This window comes from Falco peregrinus, chromosome 8 (assembly GCF_023634155.1).
Source record: "Falco peregrinus isolate bFalPer1 chromosome 8, bFalPer1.pri, whole genome shotgun sequence".
NCBI classification, from domain to species: Eukaryota; Metazoa; Chordata; class Aves; order Falconiformes; family Falconidae; genus Falco; species Falco peregrinus.
In genome coordinates this window covers 44,867,001-44,892,352 of record NC_073728.1, presented here as the reverse complement: position 1 = coordinate 44,892,352, position 25,352 = coordinate 44,867,001, and the positions used below count along the sequence as shown (strand labels likewise).

General features: G+C 51.3%; 1 protein-coding gene across 4 annotated transcripts in view; it reads left to right on the top strand.

Annotated features, from left to right (window-relative positions):
• The window catches only part of PSD2 (pleckstrin and Sec7 domain containing 2), a 78,796-nt gene that overhangs the window by 34,599 nt on the left and 18,845 nt on the right, over nt 1-25,352 (top strand). Inside the window, exons 2-9 of one of the 4 annotated variants that reach the window (XM_055812718.1) lie at nt 569-670; nt 2,312-2,661; nt 7,929-8,417; nt 9,453-9,647; nt 14,400-14,480; nt 15,047-15,159; nt 17,298-17,356; nt 25,161-25,250. In XM_055812718.1, coding sequence (XP_055668693.1) covers nt 2,354-2,661; nt 7,929-8,417; nt 9,453-9,647; nt 14,400-14,480; nt 15,047-15,159; nt 17,298-17,356; nt 25,161-25,250 — 1,335 coding nt within the window. In that variant the 5' untranslated portion in view covers nt 569-670; nt 2,312-2,353. Of the gene's footprint in view, nt 1-568; nt 671-2,311; nt 2,662-7,928; nt 8,418-9,452; nt 9,648-14,399; nt 14,481-15,046; nt 15,160-17,297; nt 17,359-25,159; nt 25,251-25,352 lie in introns of all 4 variants that reach the window. The other 3 variants (XM_055812716.1, XM_055812719.1, XM_055812717.1) reach the window with 3 other exon arrangements.

The following is a 25,352-nucleotide window of genomic DNA, read 5'->3' as shown; positions in this document are numbered from 1 at the left end:
CTCCAGCTTGGGGTCACCTCACGGAGAGCCCCACTGTCCCTGCCAGTCTGCGCTGTACAATGCGCTCTGCAAGGAAAATGTTGCTATCAATGGTTTTGATAGTTCAGATTTGCTTACGATGAGCTCAAAGACCTCTAACCTGGCTCTTGGTTTGTGGTGGGGCTGGGGAGGGCTGTTGAGGGGCATCCATCTGTGACACAGGTGTCTCCCCTATGGATCTGGTGGGTGAAATTGGACATTCAGTGGGCTCATTGTTAAGTTTCTCCTGAAACCTGCAACCACATAGTCCCTTTGCTCTCCTTTAATTGGTCAGGGGGGAACTTCATAAAGAAAGAAGTTAGAAACCCTTCCTAAGGATTACTCCCACACTTGGCTGTTGCACTGCCACGGCTGAAAACCAGGGAGGACCAAGGTGTGCAGAGGGAAGACCACTGACAGCTCTCTGCAAAAAATTGGCCATGGGGTGGGTCTGGGAAACAGTCCGATATGGAGCAGCAGCAGGGTGGCCGGAGATCAAGGGAGTCTCCTCTCCAGCCTGGGTCTCACTTTCTTTGATCCCTTGTTACAGGCAGGGATTGTGCAGGGATCGGAAGCGCCTGGCTGTGCCTAGTGCGATAGGCGCAGCGATGCTTCGTGCTCTGTGACAGCAGGAGATGCACGTGGAAAAGAGGTAAAACCGCCAGCATTGCCTTGAGGATGTACCTGCCCCATCTCATGACTGTGGCATGTGCAAACCTTGAGGAGCATTTCTCCCCAGACCCATCCCCCGCTGGGTTCTGAACTCCCCAGCCCACCACGTCCCCCAGCTGCAGGAAGCAGGATGTGGAGAGCGGGCTAGATCCTGGGTCCTGAATTGTCTGGGTTGTGGGACTGGAGCAAAACCAGCTGGAGACTGGGGTTCCCCTCAGGATCTGTCCCATTTAGCCAGCAGCTCAGCACGTACCCAAGTGGATCTGCCCTTACCCAGGCCACATAGGGGTGTTCAGGGTTAAATCCCACCTCTCCCTTGCTCCTTGACCAGGTGCAGAAGAATCAGCAGCAGGGAGGGGCTGCTGGTATCTCCACAGGGTGAGGGGTTGTGAGAGCAGATGCAGCCCAGCACCTCTTGTTACCAAGAAATTAGCAGCTCCCTGCACTGTCCAAGCAATTAGTGGCTTTGCTGCTAACAAAAGCTGCAGCTCAGCAAGCCAGAGCACCCAGAGCCCATTGCTGACACCTGGGCACCCTCATGGCTTCTCAGAGGTGATGTATAATCCCTGGTTTACAGTGAGGGAAGCTGAGGAAGGGCATTTAAATGATCTGCTTGAGATGTGAGTTAGGAACAGAATTAGAGGGAGAATGCAGGGGTCCTATCTGCCTGCTGTCATTGATTAGCCACGCTTCCTGTGCAGGTGAAAAGAGATATTGTTTGAAAACAAAGTCAGCTGTTATCACAGCTCAGTCTGGGCACCATACAGAACCTCCTGTTTCCAGAAGAGAGCATTTCTGGTGGCACTTGATTGCAGCTGCAGGGGTTACAGTGGAGAAAAGGTTGCACGGCACTGTGGGGCTACAGTTAAGGGTAGTGCTTGTAAGACTTGCAGACTTTTCATTGATGGGCATGTCCACCGATAAGGTGCCTTTTAATGAAAAAGCTACTTGTCTTATTTGGTGCAATACAGCATCCTTCCCTTGCCGCACAGAGAGATCCCAGAGTATCTTCAGTAAGGACACTTTTGCCACCCTTAGCTGGCAACTTATGACACCCTTCAGCAGTACCGGTGTGTGGGGAAAAGACAGTTGCCCGTTACTCTGGCAGGCAAGGAGCTCTGCAGAAATGCGAAGTCAGCAGGGAGAATCACACAGGTTGGCACATCACAGCTTCTTAGAAGTGTTAAATAAAATAAGAATCACACCTATGTCCTATTTCCCCTGTTTGTGGTGGGCAGGGAGTACGTGGGAACGGCACCTCAGCAGCCAGCCTGGGAAGAGCAGCCGTGCCATGCTTCTGCCCCCAGCCCGGGGCAGCTGCCAGCCGCAGCCGGGGAGGGCCCCGCGCTTGGGGCTTGCGGGGGGAAGGCGGGTGCCGAGGCCCCCGGTGTCCCCGCACCACGGCGGCGGGTTTCCTCCGCGGATCCCGCCGAGCAGCGAGCGCCAGCCCTCGCGCAGGCAGCGGACCCGGCGGGGTCCTTCCTTGCTTCTGCGCTGGGGGTCGCGGGGGGCGGGGGGACTTTCCTGAGCTCCGCTGGTCGCGGCCGAGCTGCTGCGGGCCGGCCCGCGCCCCGCTGCCGGCCCTCGGGGCGCCCCTGACGTGGTTTCTTCTCCGTTGTAGGTGGCGCCGAGCCGGAGCTGAGCGCGGGGCCGACAGCGCACCATGAGCGGGAGCAGCTGCTGCCCGCCGCCCTCCCCGCGCCGCGCCGGGCCCTGGGACGGCGCCGGTCCCCCGCCCGGGGCGGAGGGGGGCCGTGAGGACCCGCCGGCCGGCGAGCCGGGAGCCGCGGACCAGGGGCGCGGCGAGCGGGCGGCGGGGGCGGGCGCGCCGGCCGCGGGCGGTGCCGGCGGGGGGCGGAGGAGCCCCCACGGGCAGGAGCAGCCCGGCGAGCCTCTCGGCCAGGAGCGGTGGCACGGCGGCCGGGGACCCCCGGGAGCTCCGAGTGCGGACGAGCCGGAGGCGCAGCTGGGGTGAGTCCGACGCCGCGGCGTGGCCGGGTAACGCGTGTCGCGCTCGGGCCCCACGCGCCGCGTGTCACTCGCCAGCGGGTGGCTGCGGGTTCCCATTCCCGCTGGGCTGCGCGCCCCCTTCCCCCGCTGCGACCCCCCGTCACTGCAGCGGCGGGGAAGCGCCGGGGGGCCCAGAGTTCCGGGCGGGCTCGCCTCGGGGGTGCCGCACTCGGGGGTGGGAGACTCTGCAGCACCGGGCAGGGTGACCTGGAGCAGCCAGGGCAGGGAGCGCCGGGCTGGCCGGCGGGGGGCTGCTGCGCCCTGGAAGCTCCGGCAGCTGGGCTAGCTCTGACAGCCCCTGGGTTAGCAACGACTTTGTGTCCGAAGGTCCCTGCCGTTAGTGAAGGAGGGCAAGGCACGGAGCTTTGCTCCCAGCTGCACCTGTGTCAGGCGTTGCCAGTGCCTGGGTGACACGGGGACAGCAGTGTGAGACGGGAGATGACTGCCATCTTCTCAGGTGCCCGAGACAAGCCAGCCTGTGCGCAGTGCGCCTCAGCCCCTTGCCCTCTGTCCGGGCGCAGGAGGGCTCCTCAGGCTGGGAGACACTTGCATTGGCGGGGTGTCCACAGCTGGTGTTATGCCTCTGCAAGTGCCTAGACCTCCCCGGGGCTCTGCAGGTTAGGGACTGAGGGGAAATGCCTGGTCACTGGGACCAGGTGGAGTGCTTCCCGTGCCATTCCTGTGGGAACAGTACAAATCTTTCCTCTGCCACCAGAAATCATGCAGGGGCCTATATTGTAGCCACCTGGGGACGATGGCTGCTGTGAATCCTGTGGCCCTGCCTATGTACCTACCCAGGCATGGGAGAGGTGCTGCATGCAGGTGGGGGCTAGAGAAGAGCAGCAGGGGTTGTCATGGAGGAGCATGGCCTTCTTAAGAGGAGAAGTTGTGAAAGGGACAAGTTGCTAAGAGAGGTCAGTGAATCTCCTCCTGGTTTCAGTCCAGTGCAGGTTTCAGGCTGAGCCATTTGTTCAGTGCTGTCTGGAGTGTAGGCAGGAGCGTCAGCAGAGCTGGGAAGCTGCACAGTGTGTAGGCTGACGACAGGCATCCCTAGTTCTTTGCCTCTCAAGTGTTGAACAGGCTCCCCTATAAAAAGCTGGTGGTTTGCTGTACTCGAGGCCCCCAGCAAGAAGGAGCAGCACTGTTTCAACAAGCTCAATTGAAAGTATTGAAAAGGAAGAGTGTCCAGTGCAGGCTGCTGATGTCCAGAGAGCTAGGGGAGTCTACCCCCAGGCAGGTCCCGCCAGCCCCATAAGCTATGCAGTCAGGTCTTGGATGTCTGCAGGTCTCTCGGGTTGCAAGGGAATTGTATTTGCTTGGTATATGGCTCCCTGGCAGAGATAGTGAGTTCACGAGGAAGCTAAGGGTGGCCAGTGAATGCCGCTACAATGACTGAAAGTGCAGTTATTTTAAGGTACTGGAGTATGAATTGGGAGAAGTGGCAGGCTGACAATCTGGAGATGGTGCAACATGACTGGACTCTACATGCATGGGCCATGATCTTATGTTGTAAACTTACTTGCATAGCAAATGATTTTTTGGGGGAGCTGGATGCACAAGGGACAAGTCACACACTGTATTCAAAGGCAGAAGAGCAGCTGGAAAACTTCAGGGACACAGCTGAAATCTGGGAAACTGCTTATTGCCTGGGGATCAGGTTAGCTCATTGTTTTTGAGCTCCTTAGTACTTTGACCACCTATCTTCAGGGTAAATGGCAGAAACAGGTGGCCGGGCCAAATACAGCATGGACCTGGTCTTTCCAGACCATAGGTGACTGTCTGACTCCTGGATCAGTGTGGGTCAGGAGTAACAAAGCTGACAGATGGACCAACGCACCGGGAAGTCACTGCCATCCTGCATCATCTCTGAGTTTCCCCAGTTTGTTCTTTACTTCCCTTTGGTATGTTGCCATTTCTGTTACAACCCATTCTGGATATAAGAAAACCTGGGGTTTCTCTGTCTCTGGGACTAATGGTTTACTGATGAGCAGACAACTATTCACTGCTGGGACGGGGGGGGGGGGGGGAGGAGGCGGGAAGGGAAGAAGGGAATCACTTACCATCTGCATGTTGGTGCTCGTATGATGCAGTTGGTCCCTGGATCCTAAAGTACTTTACAAGATGTTGAGTCTTGCTCTTCCCATTGAACCAATGGAGAATGAAAGGGGAAAGAGTCACCCAAGGTCATCAACTCCATGGTGGAGCTGGAGAAAGAAACCACGATTGTCCCACTGGAGGTAGATTTGTGCTTCTGTGCGAGAAACTGTTGTTAAAAAGAGTCAGGGAAATAAAGCCAAAGCTTTAGAGCTTGTCCTGCAGTTTGCATTAACTGAGTCCCTTTTACCCCCTTTCTAGTTTATACCATGCGTGCGCTGGCATGCCAATATGTTGTTTGTCGAAAACCCCTTTTCTTATCATCCTGGCTGTGTTCCCTAGAGGTCTTTCACCTTCCCAGAAGCCCCCAGCATTGTCCCTGCTGATCTCAGGGAGGTCACAGCTCTGCAGTCAGACTGAGAGCATCACCAGTGAATGATATTCTTTGCTTTCAGCCCCATCAACTCATCAAAAAGGTCAAACTTTTTAACAGAGGAATCCCCACCTTTGGCTTGTGGACATGTGTAGTACCTGTAGGTTTGGGACTGCTGCCTTTGCCCACACATTTCCTCCTGTGGCAACATATAGCTGTCAAGCAATTCAAATTCTGTTAAAGTTTCAGGAAAAACTTTGCAGAAAGCCTGCAGTGCATAGGTAAGGAAGTCCTGATTGCCATCATGTCCTTCTCTGTCAGGACTCCCCACTCCACCAACACTGCAAACTAGGTTGTACTTTATTACAACTAATTAACCAGTGAGAAGTGAAATATAAACAACTCGGTGCATAAAAACCCAGTACGGTTCAGCTGCAATAATAACCAAATGCATTGCTCTGCATGCCTTGCCATGAGCAATAAAACAGCATTTCAGAGATGACTGGGAAAAGCAGCACAGGTGATTAGATACAGTGTTACTTCAATAAGCTTATAAAACCTTGTGATTGCAATGCAAATAAATACACAGCTCCTTATTTATGTAAAGCAGTTGCCTTCCCTGCTGTGCAATAAATATGCAAGGCTTCTCTGTGGGGACACTATGTCAGGTTCATTCACACGAGCAAGGTCTTTTGCTGTCTTCCACCTCAGCCTGGCTTTGCTTGAATTAGATGCAGACGGTGCTCCTGGGATGGTGTAAGCTGCAGAAAGCCTCTTTGTCCTTCGTCTTCTCTGGGACCACACAAGGAGAGATGTGGCGTGCCTGACTTGGTGCCCACTGAGCCACCCGGGATGACGGCTCCAGCCCTGATCGCTGCAGTCTGTCCCACGCAGCCTTTGCTGGGGCGTTTGTACAGTCACAGGTTTTCTCACTTTTTTGCTGCTGTACAAGTTTGGGCTCAAGGCATAAGTAAAGGGCTGGAAAATACAAACTCTGTGATGTGAACAGTTAATGGAAATGATTCTGTTTGGTGTGGTGAGAGAGTGGGAACTGTCTGGTTTGGGATTATGGCAGTGTGGGACTTGCTAAGTAAATACTCAGGAGGTGCAGGGTGCAACACCTCTGGAAACACATGCTGCGTACCAGACCTCACAGGGATCAGCCAGGGCATGCCCTCCTGCATGGGTGCTCCTGCACAAAGACATGCTGGCAATGGGAATGGAGAAATGCAGGCAAAGGGGTGGTGTGATTGCTCTCTTGGAAGACCAGAGGAAATCACAAAGGCACAGGGTTTTTCCTTGGTGTAGAGAGGACACAGACCCTCTGTAGGTGAGATGGCAGTTCACTGACAGTGGGGGCTGTCACAAGAAGTTTAGCAATGGGATGAGCTGCCGAGGCAGGTCCCTAGTTCCCACTGCTGGGTGTAATTAAGGCTGTGAAGTTTAGTGGGTTTGATGTTTTTTTTTCCTGTGAATGACATTATATGGCATGGAATATGTCTTTGGTCAATTCAGGTCATCTGTCCCATCTGTGTCCCCTCCCACCCTCTTGCCTACCCCCAGCCTGCTTGCCAGGGAGTGAAAAATAGAGAAAGAAAAATAGAGAATACGCAGGCGTATTCAGCCACAGATAAAACATGGATACATTATCAACGCTGTTTTAGTCACAAATCCAAACCACAGCATCATACGTGCTGCTGTGAAGAAAGTTAACTCTGTCACAGGTGGAGAAAAAACCAACTTACTGTTCCCCTAGCTTTTACCTGTATCCCAGCACAAAATGTCTGGTTCTGACAAAGCAAATGACAGCAGTGTCTGATGGAAGTGGGGTGGTAGGTAGGTTTCATCTGGGAAACCATGATATTTCAGGCAGGTTCTTGCAGCCTGATCTATTCCAGGAGGGACTGAGCCCTCCTAGCTCTCCAGGGCTCCCAGCACAGTGGGTATTGCTGAGTTTGACTCAGATTAATTCTCCCAGTGTAGGTTCATATTGAGAAGTACACTGGATTGAATGCCCCTGCATTCAAAGCCAAACAGAGCTGAGATTGCTGAGAGTCATCCATGCTTCCCTGGAAGCCGGGTGCATATGTTCATGCATTTCACAGCCTGTAATGCTGTGCCTGAATCCCCCAGGCTAGCTGTAGAGCAGTGAGGAGCCTCCCCTGTCTCGGTGTATGTCCATCACCTTTTACATACCTCTCAGGAGAGATAAAACTGTTTGTAGGGTGCTGTGCGCTTCTAGGATGCCTCATGTAAGAAAAAAGGCTGAAGTTGCAGCATATGAATTGCTCCCTAAAAGCTGCTGCTTTTTCTTTGCTATAAGAGTGACCGAGGACATTTGCTGTCAACATCCAAAGTTACATGAATTGACCTCGATCTTAGAGGATTTTCATGCTTTTGAAGTAGCTATAATTGGAGCACTTGAAGGGAGAGATAACCTGCAGATTAAATCCATTCTGGCAGTGGATCCAGTAGTAGATGTCAGGTGCAAATATCTCCAGTTCAGAGATCTGGCATTTACTGGGGCATGCCCAAATTAAGGGTTGGCCAGGCCTCTGGGATTGCTCATCATAAAACTGCCTTTTTCAGCTCTGGAAGCTTGTAATAAAATTCGGAACCAAGGAGGTTATACCACAGACAGATGCCAAGGGCCTGTAATCGCAGCATTGATTTCTGTCTCTTCGCTTGCCTCCTAGCTCCAGGTGGAACAGTGCAAGCAATTACATTGACAGTATTTTCTACATTTCCTGTTTTGGTCCAGGTTTGCTTCTGGAGATGCCAAGCTGATCTACAGTGAGGATGACAAGGAACATTTTCAATTCAAAGACATCAGGGATGGGTTCAGCTCGACTTTTGAGAAGATCGTTGAGTCTGACCTTATGAAGGGTACATACTACAGCAGCTTGGACTCTTTGGACGTCCTCTCTCTCACAGATGAGACAGACAGCTGTGTCAGTTTTGAGGCCCCACTCACCCCATTGATCCAGCAAAGGGTCAAGGAAAGCCCAGAGCTCTTGGAGCAGAAACTGGTAGCCCAGCAGAGAGAAGCCCTTCACCACATGGCTGCTGCTAAGCAAGAGCAGGCGGCAGCAAAGGCAGTGGAGGGAGATTTTGGGAGCCCGCTCAGGCACTCAATTACCAGCAGCAGGTCAGAGAACGTGCTGAGCCGGTTGTCCTTGAAGAGTATCCCAAATGGGTTCCACGTGGAAGGGTCAGAGGAAGATGCCACCAAGATCATAAACTCCATCAGGTAAGACAGGCTGGCGATTTCTTGGGCAAGGTTCCTTGTCTTATGGGGTTCCATTCCAGGAGCAAGGCTCAGGGGACATGATAGAGATGGAGCTGCTTTTTTTTTTTTTTTTTTTCCCCCTTGATGCCTCCTCTCATGTGCTGTCATGGCAGAGAAGCCAAACACCGACAGGAAGAAATTTCCTACCCATACATTAGGGCTGGTGCTTGGGGACCCAAGTGCTCATGGTGTTAAACCAGCCAGTCCCCAGTGGATTTGTGCCTGAGTCCTCCCTGTTCTCAGACCCAAGACCCCAAACTGCAGGTGAGTTGCAGGGTCCTGCAGGAACCCAGAAAAGCAAGGCTGGGCACTTGGTGTCCACATTTGCTCTGGAGGGAATCACCATTCATCTGAGCAGTGAGGGCGTGGGAGAGCTGGACCGAGGCCGTGCGTCCAGCTAACTATCAGGCCTTCAGTGAGTCCACTGCCCAAAACCACATTAACAGGTGCCTTGACTGGCCTTGGGCAATAAAATCAAGGGACACAGCCCCACCTATGTGGTGCCAGTGGGGCTGCTCAGCATGTTGTCTGTACAACGGCTGGCCACAATGCCAGTAGGCAGCTAGGAGAGGAGCAGCCCCCCAGTGACAGCAGATGTGGTGCCAGTCCCATTGGCACTATTTATGTAAGTGCAGTTTCTCATCCTCAGCCAATAACCTGAACTGAAAAGCATGCCATCTATCCCTTAGGTTTCCTGAGTGTTCAAAGCTCTGAAAGAGCTTGGTAGCCTTTTCCCTACTAGTGGAAAGAGAGGAAGCTTAAAAAGGTGATGGGTCTGCTTGCTTTAAGCAGATGCATCCTCATTTCTCAGGGAGAAGTCACCTTCTCTCCAGTCTTTTTCTACGAATTTGAAATAAATTGTACTATTTCATTTGACCTGAAATGAAAGAGGGTTTGTCCAATGTCCACTTCACAAACATATTGTTGTGTGGCATTTTATGTGGGTTTCTCCAAGTCACGTTGCTTCTCATTCAGTTGTTTCCTCTTTCTGTATAGTGATGCCAGCTTGAAAGACGCGCTCTCCGACTCAGACTCTGACATGGGCAGCACGGAGCAGCTTGACCAGGGCAGCACAGACACCCTGGCAAACGGCTGCAGGGCAGATAGCGAGGCCGCCAAGAGGCTGGCTAAGCGCCTCTACAACCTTGAGGGGTTCAAGCGCTGTGATGTAGCACGCCAACTTGGGAAGAAGTAAGTGGGGCTTTGGGTGGCAGCCAGCCCTGCAGGTGGGTTGATGGAGATGGCAGCATTGGGCATGGCCAGCAGAAACAGAGCTGTGTTGGGTAGGGTCTGGGGGGAGCACTGGTTGTGCTGGTAGGACAGAACAGAGGCAGAGAGGGACAAGCCTGCTGTTACAAGGGCTTGCTGGATGGAGTCGGGGCTGTTGGAGATCCTTCCAGTTGAAACTGGTCCAAGCCCAATGCCCTTGCAGCCTGAATTCTACAAGCAGCCCGCCTGTATTGGGCATCAATGGCCACAGGCTGCCACCAGATCAAGAGCTTCCTGTGTTTGGTAAGGGCCCAGAAAGACCCCCCTCGAAAGCAGTCCCCAGGCTGAAGGGTTTGGAATCCAGACCTGGATCTGCACTGGACTCCCTGCCAGTCCCCAGGTTTTTCGTGTCTGCACCCCAAAATCTTGCTGCTGTGCCTCCTGACCCAGTCTGTATAGATGGCATGAAGGGTTTGATGGACAGCCAGGTATACACCAGAGGTCCAAGCACCTCACTGGTAGATTTGTCTGAATAAGACAAAAAGGAAGTAAAAAGTATTTAATCAAAAGTGAGAGGGGATTTCTGAGAGAAAGTAATGAGTGTAGCAGTAGCAGATTTTTTAGGATGCCAGTGAGTGTGAGGGCACCAATCCCCATCATCCTTCTTCTGGATCAGATATAACCTGTGTTGCTGTTGTTTTTTTTATGTCCTTAAAATGTCTCACTCCTGTCCAGATCAGCAGAACACAACTGATCTTTGACAAATACGCGGCCTTTCAGTACCAAAGATTGTGACTCCCAACTTAGTCCTGGGACAGAAGGAGCCCGTGAATGGTTTCCTAGAGAGGCTCTTTTTATCACCTGGCAGCATCCCCATTCTTTTTTGCTGTGGTTCTTGTAGCAGGTGCATTGCTGGCTGCTGCTGCCTCAGGTCTAACATCCTTCTCCTTTCTCGCAAATTTGCCATGACAGCTCACTGGGTGGGGGACGTGCCCAGAAGTGGGTCTCTGGGGGTGCATCTGAGTGTGTCCCTTTGCTCGTTTCTGCAGCCCTCGCTCACACTTGCAATCCTTGTGCCTTGGGAAGCTGTTTGGTGACCCACATTTGGGAATTGACACAGCCATTAAAAGAAAACTTTTGTTTTGATCAGCTGGGGTTTTGTCATCCACGTAATTTTCCAGCACAAAACCTGAATAGAGCTGCAGGTTCTTTGACCAAGCAGGTGGATTTGCAGAGCAGGAAGGGAAGAAGGATGAGGATAGTTGTGTTTTAAGTTGGTCTTGCTCACTTAAGACAGTGTAAGACCAACTTACAGTGGTGGGAATAGGATTTAAGTGATGCTTTCAGGCCAGCTCCATGTAGGAGGTGGGCTGGCTAGGATGATTGTGCAAAAAGTAAAATCTAATTTTAAAGCTTTTTAGTTCATTTTAACCCCTTTTTTTCCTTTGTGAACACTGGCAATTTTCTCAGGAAAAAAATAAAAAGAAAACAAAGCCTAAACCAAACCAAACCCAAAACCACTCATCCTTGTCAAACAAATAGAAAAGGCTTGATGAACGAGAAAGTGCAGCTGACAAAATTCTGTGAAATTAACCTCAAATCCAGAAATCACCTTCATCTCTCTGAAGAGCATGTGTTTTGGCAGCTGAACTCTCCATGGAAGATTCTTGTTCCTGGACTGGTCTGTGGCATTGTCTCAGCTCCATCACTACTTGCGGTCTCATGTCTCTTGCTGGATGGAGGCTGAGCTGTTTCAGCTGCCAGGCCATGAAGCACCGGCAGTGCCAGGTGCTCCTTGCAGGGTTTCCCAAGGGAGCACTGTGTGGACAAAACCCCACAGGCAGTGATGGAGCAAGCAGCAGAGCACAGTTTCAGCATCGCAGTGCGCTGAGAACCAGGGGTCTGTCCCACGGGCAGCATGGCATGGGCACACAGTGCATTTACCTCCTCTCTAGATCAGGTGAATTTTACTTAGCCAAACTTCTTGTGGACAATCTTTTTTTGACCCAGGTGACTGTGGCACAAAAAGGATCCCTGAAAATACAGGCTTAGGTCTGTAGGATAGTGTGATCCCGGCTATAAAACAGCACGCCTCTGTCCACGTCCAGCTGTGCAGGAATGAAACTGTGGGAAAAGGCCAGGGCTCCTGTGTTACCCCTGGGGTGGCCTGTGACCCAGCAGATCAGTGAGCACTCTTGGTGCCTGGACCTTTCCAAGCCAGGCAGAGCAGGGGAGCATCAGGCTGGGGTGTAAGGTGAGAGGAGGTCTGCGGAGGCTGCCTGTGTGGCAGGGCCACCAGCCAGAGAATGCCAGGCATGTCCCTGTGGGAATCACTTTGCTGTTCATGTGGGGACATCTCTGTTGTGTCTGAGCTGCGTGGTGGAGGTGTTACCTGTTCTGCAGGAGGGGCTGGGACTGGCGCAGAGGGAGAGGAGGCCAGTTCTTGAATGAGGAGAAAAGAGCAAACACCTAAGCCCACCTTAGTGTAGGCCATGGTCTTGCCTTGGCCAGTGCCAGAGTTCTGTGTCACAGGCACGCCTGGGGTGTCTTAACTGGCTCTGGAGCTCAGGGAGAAGGGTCCCATCAATGCCACTGAGCCCCTGGCTCGGCATAGGAATTTGTTGCTTCCTGGGGGCTGGCTGTCTCCACGTGTCCTGCAGCACTGTCTCATTCCCTTGGCAGGGCTGGTGTCCCTGCTTGGACCTTTTCCAAGCTGAGCGGGACCCAGTGAGGCACACAGGAAGGCGAGATGGGCACCCAGGCTGGGAACTGCTGGCGTTGCAGCAGCTGGCATGGACCTCACGTCCTGGGGCTCACAGGTTCCCTGTGGACTCCTGGCCTTCAGCACGACCCAGTGAGCCGGGGGTCAGGCAGCGATGCCTGCCTGCCTTCCTGGGCTGCCCTGATGGAAGAGTGGGGTGAAGGGGAACTCCCAGCTGCTTTTTCCTGCCTGACTATAGACCTAGTTAGGAGTGTAAATTAGGGTGTAGGCCATGGAGAGACCTGAAGGGCAACCCAGCCCACCCAAGACATGTGCTGGGCTATAGCCACACCAAGTGTTTTGGCTTTAGCGAACCTTGGTCAAGGCCAGTCCTTCGAGTTCAACTTGAGGTTAAGTGGGGGGAGACAGCCACCGCTCTGCCCTCTGGATCGCTGCAGTGCATGGCAGTGGTTGCTGTGTGCCCAGTGCCCACAGTGCTCATGTTGGTTCCCAGGAGACCTGGTAAGTAGGTGCCAGAACAGAAATAATCCAACCTTTTCTTCTGTGGGACTACAGCTGCATGTGTGAGGTGGGACCTGACCTGCGGAAGGGAGAGCACTGGCTAGTTCCCAGCCCTCGCACAGCCAATGCATGAAGTCTTCTGCAGGCATAGAGCTGAGAGGTTCCCAGTGGGGCCTGGGGTTTGCTTGGTTCTGCTCGTTCTTTTGCACAGGGATGAAGATGTGGTGACATCTTTCACAAACACGTGGTCGTCTTCCCCATCTCACATCACCTTGCTGTGAAGTTCCAGGACAACTGGAGAAGTCTCCCTGGGGCGCTGCCAGGAATCTGCATGCCAGTTGTTGTGGCACTGCTTCAGACAGAGTAACCTGGGGGCCATGGACCCTTGAAGACACGCTCTTTCCCGGAGCTAGCAATCCCAAATTATAAGATTATTTTATGAGTGTGAGGCCTTGTGGTTTCATATGGCTTTGAAACAGTCTGCTGCACAAATTCCAGCACCAATACTTATGTCCCACCCCTCAAAACTCAGCCTGGACCTCTCCCCTGGAGCTGACATGCTGCTTTGCCTGATCCTGCAGTGTGTTATGCTTCCAATCAGCACCCATGCCAGAGGCTTTACAGCATTCGCCTCACAGGAGAAGATGAAACAAGGCTGCAGGAAAAGCAATGAGTTCTGCTTGTAACATGTCCCTGCATGAAACTGGATGTGCAATGCTTAGCGATATGCTTTCTGTTTGGTGGGGAGGAGGAAAAGGAATTGTGTATGGCAAAGGCTGAGTGCATTGAGGTCACCTCCTGTTTCTTGCCAGCATTCATTGATTATTCTTGCACTTCTGCTGCCTGAGTTGTGTAGACAGAGGAACGTAACTAGCACCCATTCTAGCTTTAAAGGCCACACTTCTTCGACCATCCTTCAAAACTGTGGCAGGGGAATGGTTTCTGGAGAAGCATCCATGGATGAGCAGGGCCAGAAGCTCACCTGGGCTACCCTGCTCCAGTCCCCAGCGGCATCCATCTGGCATGCTGGCAAGGTGTTGCGGTGAGAGGGTGGGATGGGGGCCAATGTGAAGTGGAGAGCAATAATATTGCAGTAGGAGGAGGGGATGTGTCCAGCAATGGGAGAGGACTAGGTAAGAGAGAAGGTGCTCGATGAGCACAGAGCATCCTCATGGCCGCATCCTCATGGCCACCTCCTCCCGGCTGACTGGGGAGGAGGCTCTGCCTGGCCAGCAGCACAGCGGAGGGATGCACTGGGGGCAGGCTCCTCTCATTCTCAGGTGTTTAAGGCTGGCAGACAAGTTGCTAGGCTGTGGGCACATTAGGACCCCTTGTAGGTCAGGGGTCCTCCAGCAGTGTTTCAAGCTGGGAGAAAGTCCCCCTGGGTCTGGGATCACATCTGTGGCGTCTTGCTGGGAGTTGGGCTGGCCAGGAGACAGCAGTCTGCTGCTCTTCTTGTAGACAGTCTTCTTCCCCAATGAAAGGGCTGACTACTCCCTCTTTAATTACAGTAACGAATTTAGCAAGTTGGTAGCAGAGGAGTATCTCAGCTTCTTTGACTTCACCGGCCTGACCCTTGACAAAGCACTCAGGTGAGCTGGTCTCTGGTGCTCCCGCGCAGGGCTCGGGCTGGGCAGAGCGGAGCAGTGTGGTGGGTTTCTCCCCCAGGCTTCCTGGTGCCACCGGGGGCTGCCTGTCTGATAGGAACAAGGGCTGGAGGCAGCTCCAGGTTGTCATTTAATCTTTGCTTTGGTGTCATGTTTCGCACAAAGTACTGCCATGAAAAGTGGGCTTCGACAAGAGGGCCCCCAGCCTGCTTCCCCATGGTGGAGAGCAGCTTTCCCAGGAATCCCATCCTGTACAAAATCAGAGCAAGTGGGAGCAACTTCTTCCCTTGGGACAGACGACCCATCCTGGTGCCATCAAGCCACAGGTGGGTCAGATCTCAGCTGACAGCACATTTCCCTACACAGCTCAGAGCTGGCTCCATAGACACCCTTTGCATTGTACCTGCAGGGGCCCAGGGCTGAATGGGCTGGGGGGAGGACAAAGGCCTTCCTAGCTGCTCTCGAGACCTCCTTTCCGTCTCCCTCCTTAGCATGGATGCTGCCCAGCAGATAGATTCATGACATGTTTAACTATCATTTTCACTTTGCAGGACGTTCTTGAAAGCATTCCCACTGATGGGAGAGACACAGGAGCGGGAGCGGGTGCTAATTCATTTCTCTCGGCGATACTGCCAGTGCAACCCAGAAGAGAGCACGTCGGAAGGTACCACTTTCTTTCCCTGGCTCTAGTGTCCATTGCACGCTCACAGTGCATGTGTGCCACAGAGCCTGAGTGTAAAACCAACCACCCAGAGCCGGGCCTGAATGGCACCTGCTGGGCAGGCAGATGCTGCAAAAGCATGCACTAGATGCATGATAATTTAAGAAAGCTATTGCAAGCTCTTTCTTCAGGAAGCAATTCCTCGTTGCACCAGCCTAAACTTACAAAAGGTGTTCCACCAAGATGAAATTCGAGCAACTGTGTGTTATCTGCTCTGGCTGTGACGGCCTGTGGGCACAGAGGCATGATAGAATCAAAGCAGTTTTGTCTGAAGATGATCAGGCAGCTGAGAAGGTCTTACAGCCCTCTAAAACGTTTTAGGGCATCACTACCTGCTGATCCACTGACTCCTCCACTGATGGAGACATGGCTGTTGCAACACCAAGGGTCACTTCAGCCTTGCATGATGGGATGCTGCAAATGAAGGTGGCAGAAACTGCCTTGCTGACTGCTGCGTGCAGTGGCTGGTTTTCCTCTCAGGGGGTGGTGTCTTGGACATGCTATTAGTGCTTTCCTGTACTGATGAAGCCCAGACATGGAAGAACTATATGGTTGTGTTGAGATACCCTGTGAGCCGAGAGAAAAAGTGAATGCAACTGAGCCAAGTGCCAGTGAGAGAATAGAGGCTTTTGGGACACCAGCTCCACCTTGGGGCCATGTGGGACATGATTTACCTGACCAAAGTGATAACAGTAAAGCCAGGTGAAGATGTCAGGGCAGAACCTCCCACAGAGCCTCAAAAATGTGCACTGAGAAGGGACATTGTCCTAAGCCTGAAGCTGCTGCTTTTGAAAGCACAGGAAGCATCTTTCTTAGAAAGTTACTATCTCTTGAAGGGAGATGTCCATCATACCATGTCCTCAGGACTGTCAGCCCTCAAAGAGAAATATATCATGTTCCCATGAGGAACCCTTCCTTCCTCGGACCACAGTTCTTTCAGGAAAGGGAGAAGCTCATGTGCTCAGTTGCCATCATCCTGGGCTTGTGCGTTTGGCTGCCTTTAGCTGGCAGTGTTTAGAGCTTGGCCTTGAGCATGGGGTGCTCAGGGCTTGTCACTGTTCCACTATTCCACGCAAATGGTGCCTTTGTTTAGTGGCTGACCAGGATGGGAACAGGCCGTGGCTGGCGCTCTGTGGCTGCACATCTGTCCCCACAAGGAGAGACCAGTGCCACTTCCCCAGCCAAGCCTGGGGGTATGTCACAGCCCAACCCTAGGTCACCAATTCACTGTGTGCAGCATGCACGAGGGAAATAAGCCAGGGCTATCATGTCACATCTGGCTTGGTCTGTGGAGCAGCCTGTCTGTGTGAGCACATCAAGTCATGCCAAGAGCAGGGCCAAAGACCAAGGCTGTAGTATTTCTGCCCCTGCCTCCTCCCTGGTGCTCTCTAGCCCTTTTGTGAGGTCCTTGCAAAGACCAGTTGATGTGCCAGAGTGCATTTCCATCTCACTGGTGTGAGGGTGGTGCATGGAGACTAGTCTCTTGACCTTGAACAGCTTCAGGACGCAGCATGGTTTTGAAATAACAGCAAGCCACCAGGCTGCTTGGTACAGAAGAGGGTGCTGTGCTGTCTCAAATGGAAGGAAAGCTTCATGTGAGCTTTGTTAAGTCAAAGAGCCAGAAGTGCTGCACTCATTTGTAGTAGTAATGTTTGTTGAACATCTCAAGAACTTACAGGCTGCCTGGGAATGATGGCTAAAGACCTCAGGACAAATCCCTGTGGTGACTGTGATCAGCGGGGGGCAAACTAGCTGTTTGCCAGGGTCTCTGCCCCATTCTACAATGGCATCGGCACAAAATGGATATGGCGGAAAGTCTGGTCTTTAAAAAGCCGTTGACAAAATTGGTCTAAAGCCCTGGTGATCATTTCAGGAAAAGGTAAAGACTGAGGGAAAAAAGGCTATCTTTTTTTTTTTTTTTTTTAACCATCTTATGCGGTTGAAAGAAACAGGTATTCTTTAAGGTCCCCAGACATAGCAACTAGCCTTGGTTTTGCAATGGGTGGGCCGCCAAGACAGCAAACACAAAAACTGCGTGGGAAGGGGAGTAATCACAGCCATCTGGCTGTTGTGTGTTTCAGATGGGATTCATACGCTCACCTGTGCCCTGATGCTGCTAAACACAGACCTTCATGGCCACGTAAGTAGTAGTTGGAGATGCATCCTTCTTTTTTTCTTTCTCAGTATCGAGTTCTGTCTCCTTATGCAGGATGTGTTTCTGGAAAATTGAAATAGGCTGGCAGAGAGTCCTCTTACCAGCTCTAGGGGGAATTTTGGGTGCTAGGCCCATACCTGGGGACAGTCCTTTTAGTGTCGCTCCACTCTCGACCCAAAGGCATATCTCCTGCTGACATCAGTTATCTTACACAGGCAGAGGCAGTGCAGCTTTCTACCCAGGACCTGTTGCTTGCATCAGCCCTGTCCTGGGAGCTCTCATGGAGAGGTCCTCACCACCAGTCTCTGTGGGGCTGGCAAGCAGCAGCACCACTTGTGATGCTGTTTCTTGCAGTGCAGACACCTGCGGCTTCCCTCATCCCAGAAACTGCTGCAAGGGATCAGTGGTTTCATACAGGTCTCGATTTGATCTTTCCTTCCAAAAACATGAAGTAAGTCCCAGCTGTTCCTTTCCCCCAAGTCATTACAGCCAGCTGCTGGGGAGTGTCCTATCAGAGAGACCTCTGGACAGAGAGCAGTGTGAGCAGAGCTCAGTGCCCAGGAGTGTGGCTGGAAAACAGCAGAGGCTGTAAGATCTCTGGCCACCTTTTAGAGGTTCTTTCAGGTGGCATAGGTTGGATTTGTTCCTAAAAGGTCAACCACAGTGTAGAGAGCACAGCAGAGTGGGAGGAAAAAAAACTGTGGGGGGAGATAGGCATAGAGGGCAGCTCTGGGACATCATGTACCCTTGCAGACCCCTGCCATAGCACACGTCTGGGAGCACGCATGGATTCTGTGCCCTGCTTGGTGCTGTGGGAGGCGATAGTTACCATTGACCCCAGATCTCCTCCCTGCTCTCCAGCCTTATGGTGAGGCATAGAGCATGGCTGTGAGCTTCAGGGGGATGTGTTTCCTTTCCAGGGGTAGAGGGGGCTCCTCACCTCTCAGGTCACTGAAGTACCTTCTTTCATAGCCCCTCTGAGAGCTCAGACTTGGAGCCAAAGATTCCCCAGAACTTGTGTGAAGATAGAGGGGACACAGGGGGCTGGCTTGTGGTAGCAGCCTGTGGATGTGAAACCTACACACCCTTCTTCTGCCCCACAAGCCCATGATTTCCAAGCTGTATCGTCAGAGTCCTCTTCTGCCTCCAGCTAGTAACAACTTGTTGTGCATCTACAGAAGCTTGCCCTGAATTTCTGTTCATTAGCCTGTTAAAGAGGGGACATTAGGCTACAGTCAGCTCTTTTTTTGCATACTATGGGGGTGGGGAGAGGACACTACACGAGTGCTCTTTACCTGTGATGGGAAAGGTGCCAAGGTCACCAGCTTCACCTGTGCCATCCTGACAGTCCATCTGGGAGACCCTCCCCATCATTACCATACAGATGCTGCCATCATGACAGTGGCGAAGTGTGAACACCTCAGTCAGTGAAGGGAATTACTGGTTTCTGCAAGAGCATCCTTTCCAGATGTGCACTGTGGTCTGCACCAGGCTGGCTACAGCTGCCACGTCCTCATCCTTTGGGGAACAGGCAGCCTGTGACCAGCGTCACACTGGCCATTGGGTCCATTCCCACCCACATGGCTGCCAGTAATGTCCACCAAGTGTCTCTTGGAGGCAGTGGGACAGCCGTGGGGCCGGCTGCTGGGAGGGTCTCTCAAAGCATTCATCCTTCAGCCACAGTGGTTGGAGCCAAGGAAGTATTTTCGTCAAAGCATTTCTTTTAGTAGCAAAGGCAGCATTGTGGCAGAAAGCAAACTATGCAACTTCACTCCAAAATAGTCTTATTTTGTGTAGTATTTTTAATTTAAAAAAATATTTCCAAAATATGTCTTTGGGAATGTAGAAATTATTGAAAAGGCCCCAAAACCCTAAACCTCCAAAACTTTACCATTTCAATTTTTTGTTGACAAGCTGGTTAAAAGACCTGGTAAGAAGAAATGGTCTCGTGCTATCAAGGCAAATTAAAAATAGCTTGCTTTTGACCAGGTGTAGAAATGCCTGAGCTTTTCTTTGAAAGATCTTCTCTTTAGTTTTCTGCATGTGTAACATTAATTTCTTCTTTTCCCTCTCCTTCTTTTTTTTTTTTTTTCCCCCCTCCCTTCTGCTCCTGGAACCTCTCTTTCTGCTCTTTAATCCTTTACCAGGTGGTAAGTGCAGTCATTCTAGTGTTTTGCTTTAAAGCACTGGCATTTGACTTGTTTTTTTCTGTGTTAAAAAAATAAGGATTTTTGTTTGTCTGGATTTCTAAGTGTTTGTGCAGTGTCCTTCACTACTTAGCAACCCATTGGCAGCTGATATGCATCACATGAAATTCTGCTTGTGTAAAGAAGAATGGGTGACATGATCTCACACCCCTTTTTGTTAAAGATGCTGTCATGATATTGCATATCACTTTTTATTTTATTTCCTTTTTTAATATTGTGTGTGTGCGTGTTCCGGTGTTTTACTGTGTATTGCCATGGAGTGGGAAATCCCTTTTGATTAGGAAAAGGTGGCTGATGTGTCTCTGTAAAGGGGCAGTTCCCTGCAGCAGTGTCTCTACGATAGGCTGCTTCACCATTCCAGTAGTGACCATGACATACACTGAGGCCAGGTTTAAAAGTGATGAGACTGGCTTTAAAACATATTTGCACCTGGCCACACTGTAGTTTTGCCTTAGTACTGTTGAATTTCTACCACAAGCGCACCCAGACTCTGTTTCCAAATCGTCCAGAAAACTTACTGTCTTTAAAGTGAGGCATTCCATGTTCACAGAATCACCTGGTGTTGGTGTTTAAAAGCCAGCAGTCACCAACAGACGTTACAGGCCTTTTGGTATAATCCAGGTTGTTGCAACTCTCTACCTTGGCTCTGCTGGTGCTTTTTGAACCCCAGGAGATCTTACAGCAAAATACCTACTCCTCTGCTCCGTCTCTGCCCCTTGGAGACAAAGCTCTGGGATTTTCCTTTTCAACCATCACTGTTATCCCTTGTTCAGAGCTGCTGGCCATGGAAGGGCAGTGGCAAATTGTCACCTGCGCATCACTGGCACTCATGGTTGCGTTGTGGTACTTGGGTAAAGCCCAGCTTCTAGAGTCACATTGTAATGTGACAAGCTTTAGCATTTGTTCAGAGAGCAGGTCAGCAGTTCTCATGGCCACTGAACAAAGCTTGAAATGGGATCCCTGGCAGCTTCTAACTCCACGTGTTGATCGCTATTAATCTTGCAAACCCTGTGATATTCTCCTTGAACCAAGCTTATGGTTTGGTGTTAGCAGTACTGCTGTGTTGGTAGCACTGGCAGAGCTGAAAAGCTCTGAGGCACAAGCATCTGGTGGTATCACCTGCAGAGTGGCACCAGTCTGCCTGCAGCAGCTTTGCGTGGCCCAGGGGTCATTGGTACCCAAAGTCTTGTGGGTTTATTCCCTGCATCAGGGTGATTTTGTTTCTGTAGCCTAGATCACGTCCACTACCAGACATCTTGGTCCAGTGACCCTCACTTTTGGGTTTTTTTCCCCTGAAGATGAGTATTTGGGGGAGGTCAGAAGAGCCTGAGTACAAGCACAGTAATACTTACGCTGGGGACCTCACAGGAGATGTACTCCACTCACCACTTCGCAGCTGAGGTGTTTCATGCCTGGGGCCTCCAGCCCAGAAGCTCAAGTGGTTTAATACCTCGCTGGGTAGAGCACCCCCGCCATCCACCCTTCACGGCCTCTGGCTCCCAGGAACCTGCTTCTCCTCCTCGGACTTTGGCACAGCACCTGCTTTTCCCACTGATCACCCAGCTCTGTACTCACCTGCCTAGCCTCCTAATGCTGGGACCCCGGCAGCAGCTAAGGCATGCCAAGCTACAGCCCAGTGTCTTCTGGAGGATAGAGCCATCCTGGGCACTTAAGGAGATGGTCTGCAATCATCTTGGGTGAGTCAGCTCAGCAGCAGCTGGCTGAGGCCCAGAGGATGCCAGAACCCAAATGTAAGCAGGGGAGTTACAGTGGGTTGAAACAGTGGGACGGCCAAATCAGCCTTGTCTACTGACGATCAGATCAGTCTCATACTTCCTAATTTATTTTTATGCACTCTAACCACTGTCAATGCGCCTTGTCTCTGCATCTCTCCATTCTCATACAGTGTCTGCACCCACCTGCCTCTGTCCATCCGTTCTCATACTGTCTTTACCCATTCATAGAATCGCAGAATCACAGAACAGTTTGGGTTGGAAGGGGCCTTAAAGATCATCTAATTCCACCCCCTCTGCCATGGGCAGGATCACCTTGCACTAGACCAGATTACTCAAAGCTCCATCCAGCCTGGCCTTGAGCACTTCCAGGAATGTGTTCTGGAACACTTCCAGACCTGCGCCAGTGCCTCACTACCCTCACAGGAAAGGATTTCCTCCTAACATATAATCCAAATCTACCCTCTTCAAGCTTAAAGCCATTACCCCTTGTCCTATCACTGCATGCCCCTGTATAAAGACCCTCTCCAGCTTTGTGGTCAGCCCCTTTAGGTACTAGAAGCTGCTGTAAGGTCTCCCCAGCGCCTTCTCTTCTCCAGGCTGAAGAACCCCAGCCCTCTCAGCCTGTCTGCGTAGGAGAGGGGCTCCAGCCCTCTGATCACCTTCGTGGCCCCCTCTGGACTTGCTTCAACAGGTTCATGTCCTTCTCATGTCCCCAGAGCTAACTTCCATTTAGCTATCCATCCCTTCTCATCTATTTAATCCACTGTTCGCTCACTCACTCTCCATCCAAGCACACCAGGGTGCTTGCTGATTGTCCGACAGTGATTTCTTATGCTTTGCTGCATGCTCTGGAGCAAGCAAAGATGGGATGAAGTTCTTTTCTGCCAGGGGGTCATATCAGGAATAATAGGTATGTGTGGCTGTGAAGCAGCCTCTCTGGCTTGTACTGTTGCTGATAAGTGACTCATGCACCACAAAAAAAGAAAAATGCCTCTGTTGGGGATATATCTGCAAGGGACATACAACATCTGACCTTTAGGTGTGCAGATACATTCCCCTGAAGATTATGTCCACATGTGATGATCTTGCTGATCATCATAGTGATCTCACAGTGGCCCTTTCCAGAGTTGTTCCTGGGATTCCCCATACTTGCTAAATACCATTCCAGTATGCGAAGGCTCAGGCAGTCCCTGGTGCTGGTGCTGTTGATAATGAAGCATTTGTGAGCATAGAACTGTTTCTTTGCAAGTGTTTGTCAAGTGAAGCTGCAAAGTCTGTGTCCTGGAGTGTTTTTTTGTTTTCTCTTTTCAGCTGGTGTTGATTTGCAGGCACATGCAGGCTTTATATTTGAGTGGCTGGCTCCAGCCCGTTTCTCAAAGCAGCAAGCTGAAGTGTTAAGATACTGTTGACTTGGGGTTGTATTGCCTCTGAGCCACCCAGTATCCTGTGCTTAGTCCTACTGACAGCCAGCCTGAATCCTGCCCCCAATTCTGCAGTGCTTCAACACACTTACCCAATGAGCCGAGTCACAGTATTACCATCCTTACTGGAGCTTTCCCATCACCTCTTCTGGCTGTCAGAGAAAGGGTATGTTTTCATCATTCTCAGTTGCTCAGCAATTAGCTGCTTTTTCATGATGTGGCTGCTTTCTCAGTTTGAGTTCAGAGATCTTCTTGCATGAGAGAAAGAGGAAGATCACAGAATAAAAACCCCTGGGATCAATATATGTCCTGGACACAATATGCAAGAAACCCAAAAAAGGATCTGTGAGGCTGGTAACTTGTGCGCTTTATCTGTCTGTATCCTGTATCCACTCTTGCTAAAATGTGTTGGTCTCTGCATTCGTTGCTGGATCACTGCAACAGGATCTCTGCAGGCAGAAAGATCTGCTGTGCGCTCTGCTCTTCTGCCTGAAGGCAGGGGTAGAAGTAGTCACCTTCTCTCTCTGCAAAGTAATATGGTGCCTCAGTCTCAGGCAACATACCTACCTCACCTCCAAACTCCCTGCCTCACCTTCAAATTCCCTCCCTCGTGGAGGTTCGTTACTGCATTTCTTAATGTACTTTGTCATTCTCCTTCCTTTCTCTATCCACATGGCATTGTGCTGCTGATTTTTTTTTCTCTGCCCCCCTGCGTAATTCACCAGCCAGCAAGTACACAAATCTCTCTTCCCTCTGCTATCTCTCTTCCCTCTGCTGAAAAACCTAGCGTGTTTGCAGGTTTCCCTGCAGCTCTTCAGCTTGTGTGCACCCACTGAGCACTAGCTGGCAGTAGCCTCTAGCTATGGGGTCTGGTTATGGGCAGCAGCCAGAAGCTCCCCTGTGAGAAGGCAAAGATGGCTGAGGCTCGTGTTGTGTCCCCAGGCACTCCAGATTTGTAGCAGTGCTTTATTCCTCTTTTTCTTGATCTCAACAAGAGGCATAATTAAGACTATCAGACAGAGCTGTGCAGTGCTGGCTCCCTGCGTAGCCAAAGAGTGTGTCTGCACACACAGGTGGCCAGCGCGTGTGGGGCCATTGTGGGGCCATCCTGAGCCCTCACTCTCTGCCGGGGAGAAGCCTTCACTACACTTTACTGGGGGAGAAGCCTGCAGGTCATCTGTTGTGCATGTTTGTGGGCAGGGGTTTCTGGTGTCAGTCTCAAGAAGTTATTTTCTTGCACAGAGAACACTTCTTCCCCTTCAGGGCACCTCCTGTATCATCTGCTGCAGCTTCATCCCCTCCCAGTGATCCAGTGATGCAGTGAGGCCCTTCTTCCTCATTGAGACCCTAAGTAGGGTCCTGGCTCTGCTGTTCTTGGCCGTTCTCCCAGGTCCTTCTGGGTTGCATAGCTTGATGCAAAGCCCACCCAGTGTCAGGATCCTTAAGAACACTGGTGGCAGCTCATGCTGTCCTCTCCCCAACCCCACTGTCCACTCCATGCGGTATCACTATGGGGTCTGTCCTTGGGGATTTCACTGTGTGAAGGCTGCAGTATGACATGGCACTGGAGACACCTGTTTTTCCTTTGTGGTGTCAGACTTCTCTTTCAGAAAACTACAGTTCTCACTGACTGCTCCACTCCTCTGCTCCAGTCCCTTGGAGAGGGAGGCTTGGAAAAAGAGTTCCTGCCTCCAGCCCCTTGACCCTCACAGGCTGGGAAAGTGTCTCACCTGACCATGGTGAGGAGTAAAGGGTTTGGGAAGACAGACGCCACAGACTGACATCAGGGAATCTAGATGACCTGGCAGCATTAGCACCAAATAGTCTTGGCATTAGCTGGTGATCAGTGTGCTCCAGGTTGTGGGATTCTCCCAGTGTCTGTGCATTTCCCTCACATGCCACAGCACTTGAGTGCACGCAGCACCAGTAGCTGGATCATCTCTTTTCATAATGGCAATAAAAAAATAACAGTTTCCGTGAAGGACAAGCTATTGCCCACCATTGGCTGTCTTCAGAGGCTGACAGTACACATGCAATTTCACGTACAGCAGGCTTGGGGACCCATTCAGGCATTGCAATTTCAAGGCAGTGAGTGCATGTCTTGAGCTTTGAGACACAGGCCCTGTAACCAGGACCAACCTGGAGACCAGAGGTGAGATCACTTAGAAAGTTTGGAGGAAGAACTGGAGATGTTGTTTTCAGGCGTTTTATATCCACCATTAAGAAAGAGGTAATTTGAAACATTTGAATGCTGATGAGCAAAAAAGCAAAGAGCCCAATAGAAAATCAGAGCAGAAGACCTTTCAGCTTTGCGTTCTTGGGGCAAATGCAAGCTTCACCGTCACATGTACAATTGTTCTTTATAAGACACTGATTAAAGTGTAAACTTTCCAGAAGTTTAATGAACTGCTTCTTTGCCTTACAGAATATTGGCAAAAAGATGTCGTGTCAACAGTTCATAGCAAACCTGGATGGGCTGAATGATGGGAAGGACTTTGCAAAGGATTTGCTGAAGGTAACATGATATAGATAGACAGTGGGATGCTGTCATTATTACTGTAGTGCCACCTTGTCCTGCTGGGATGCTTTGAGCCCTTAAATCAGCATTTTCCAGTGC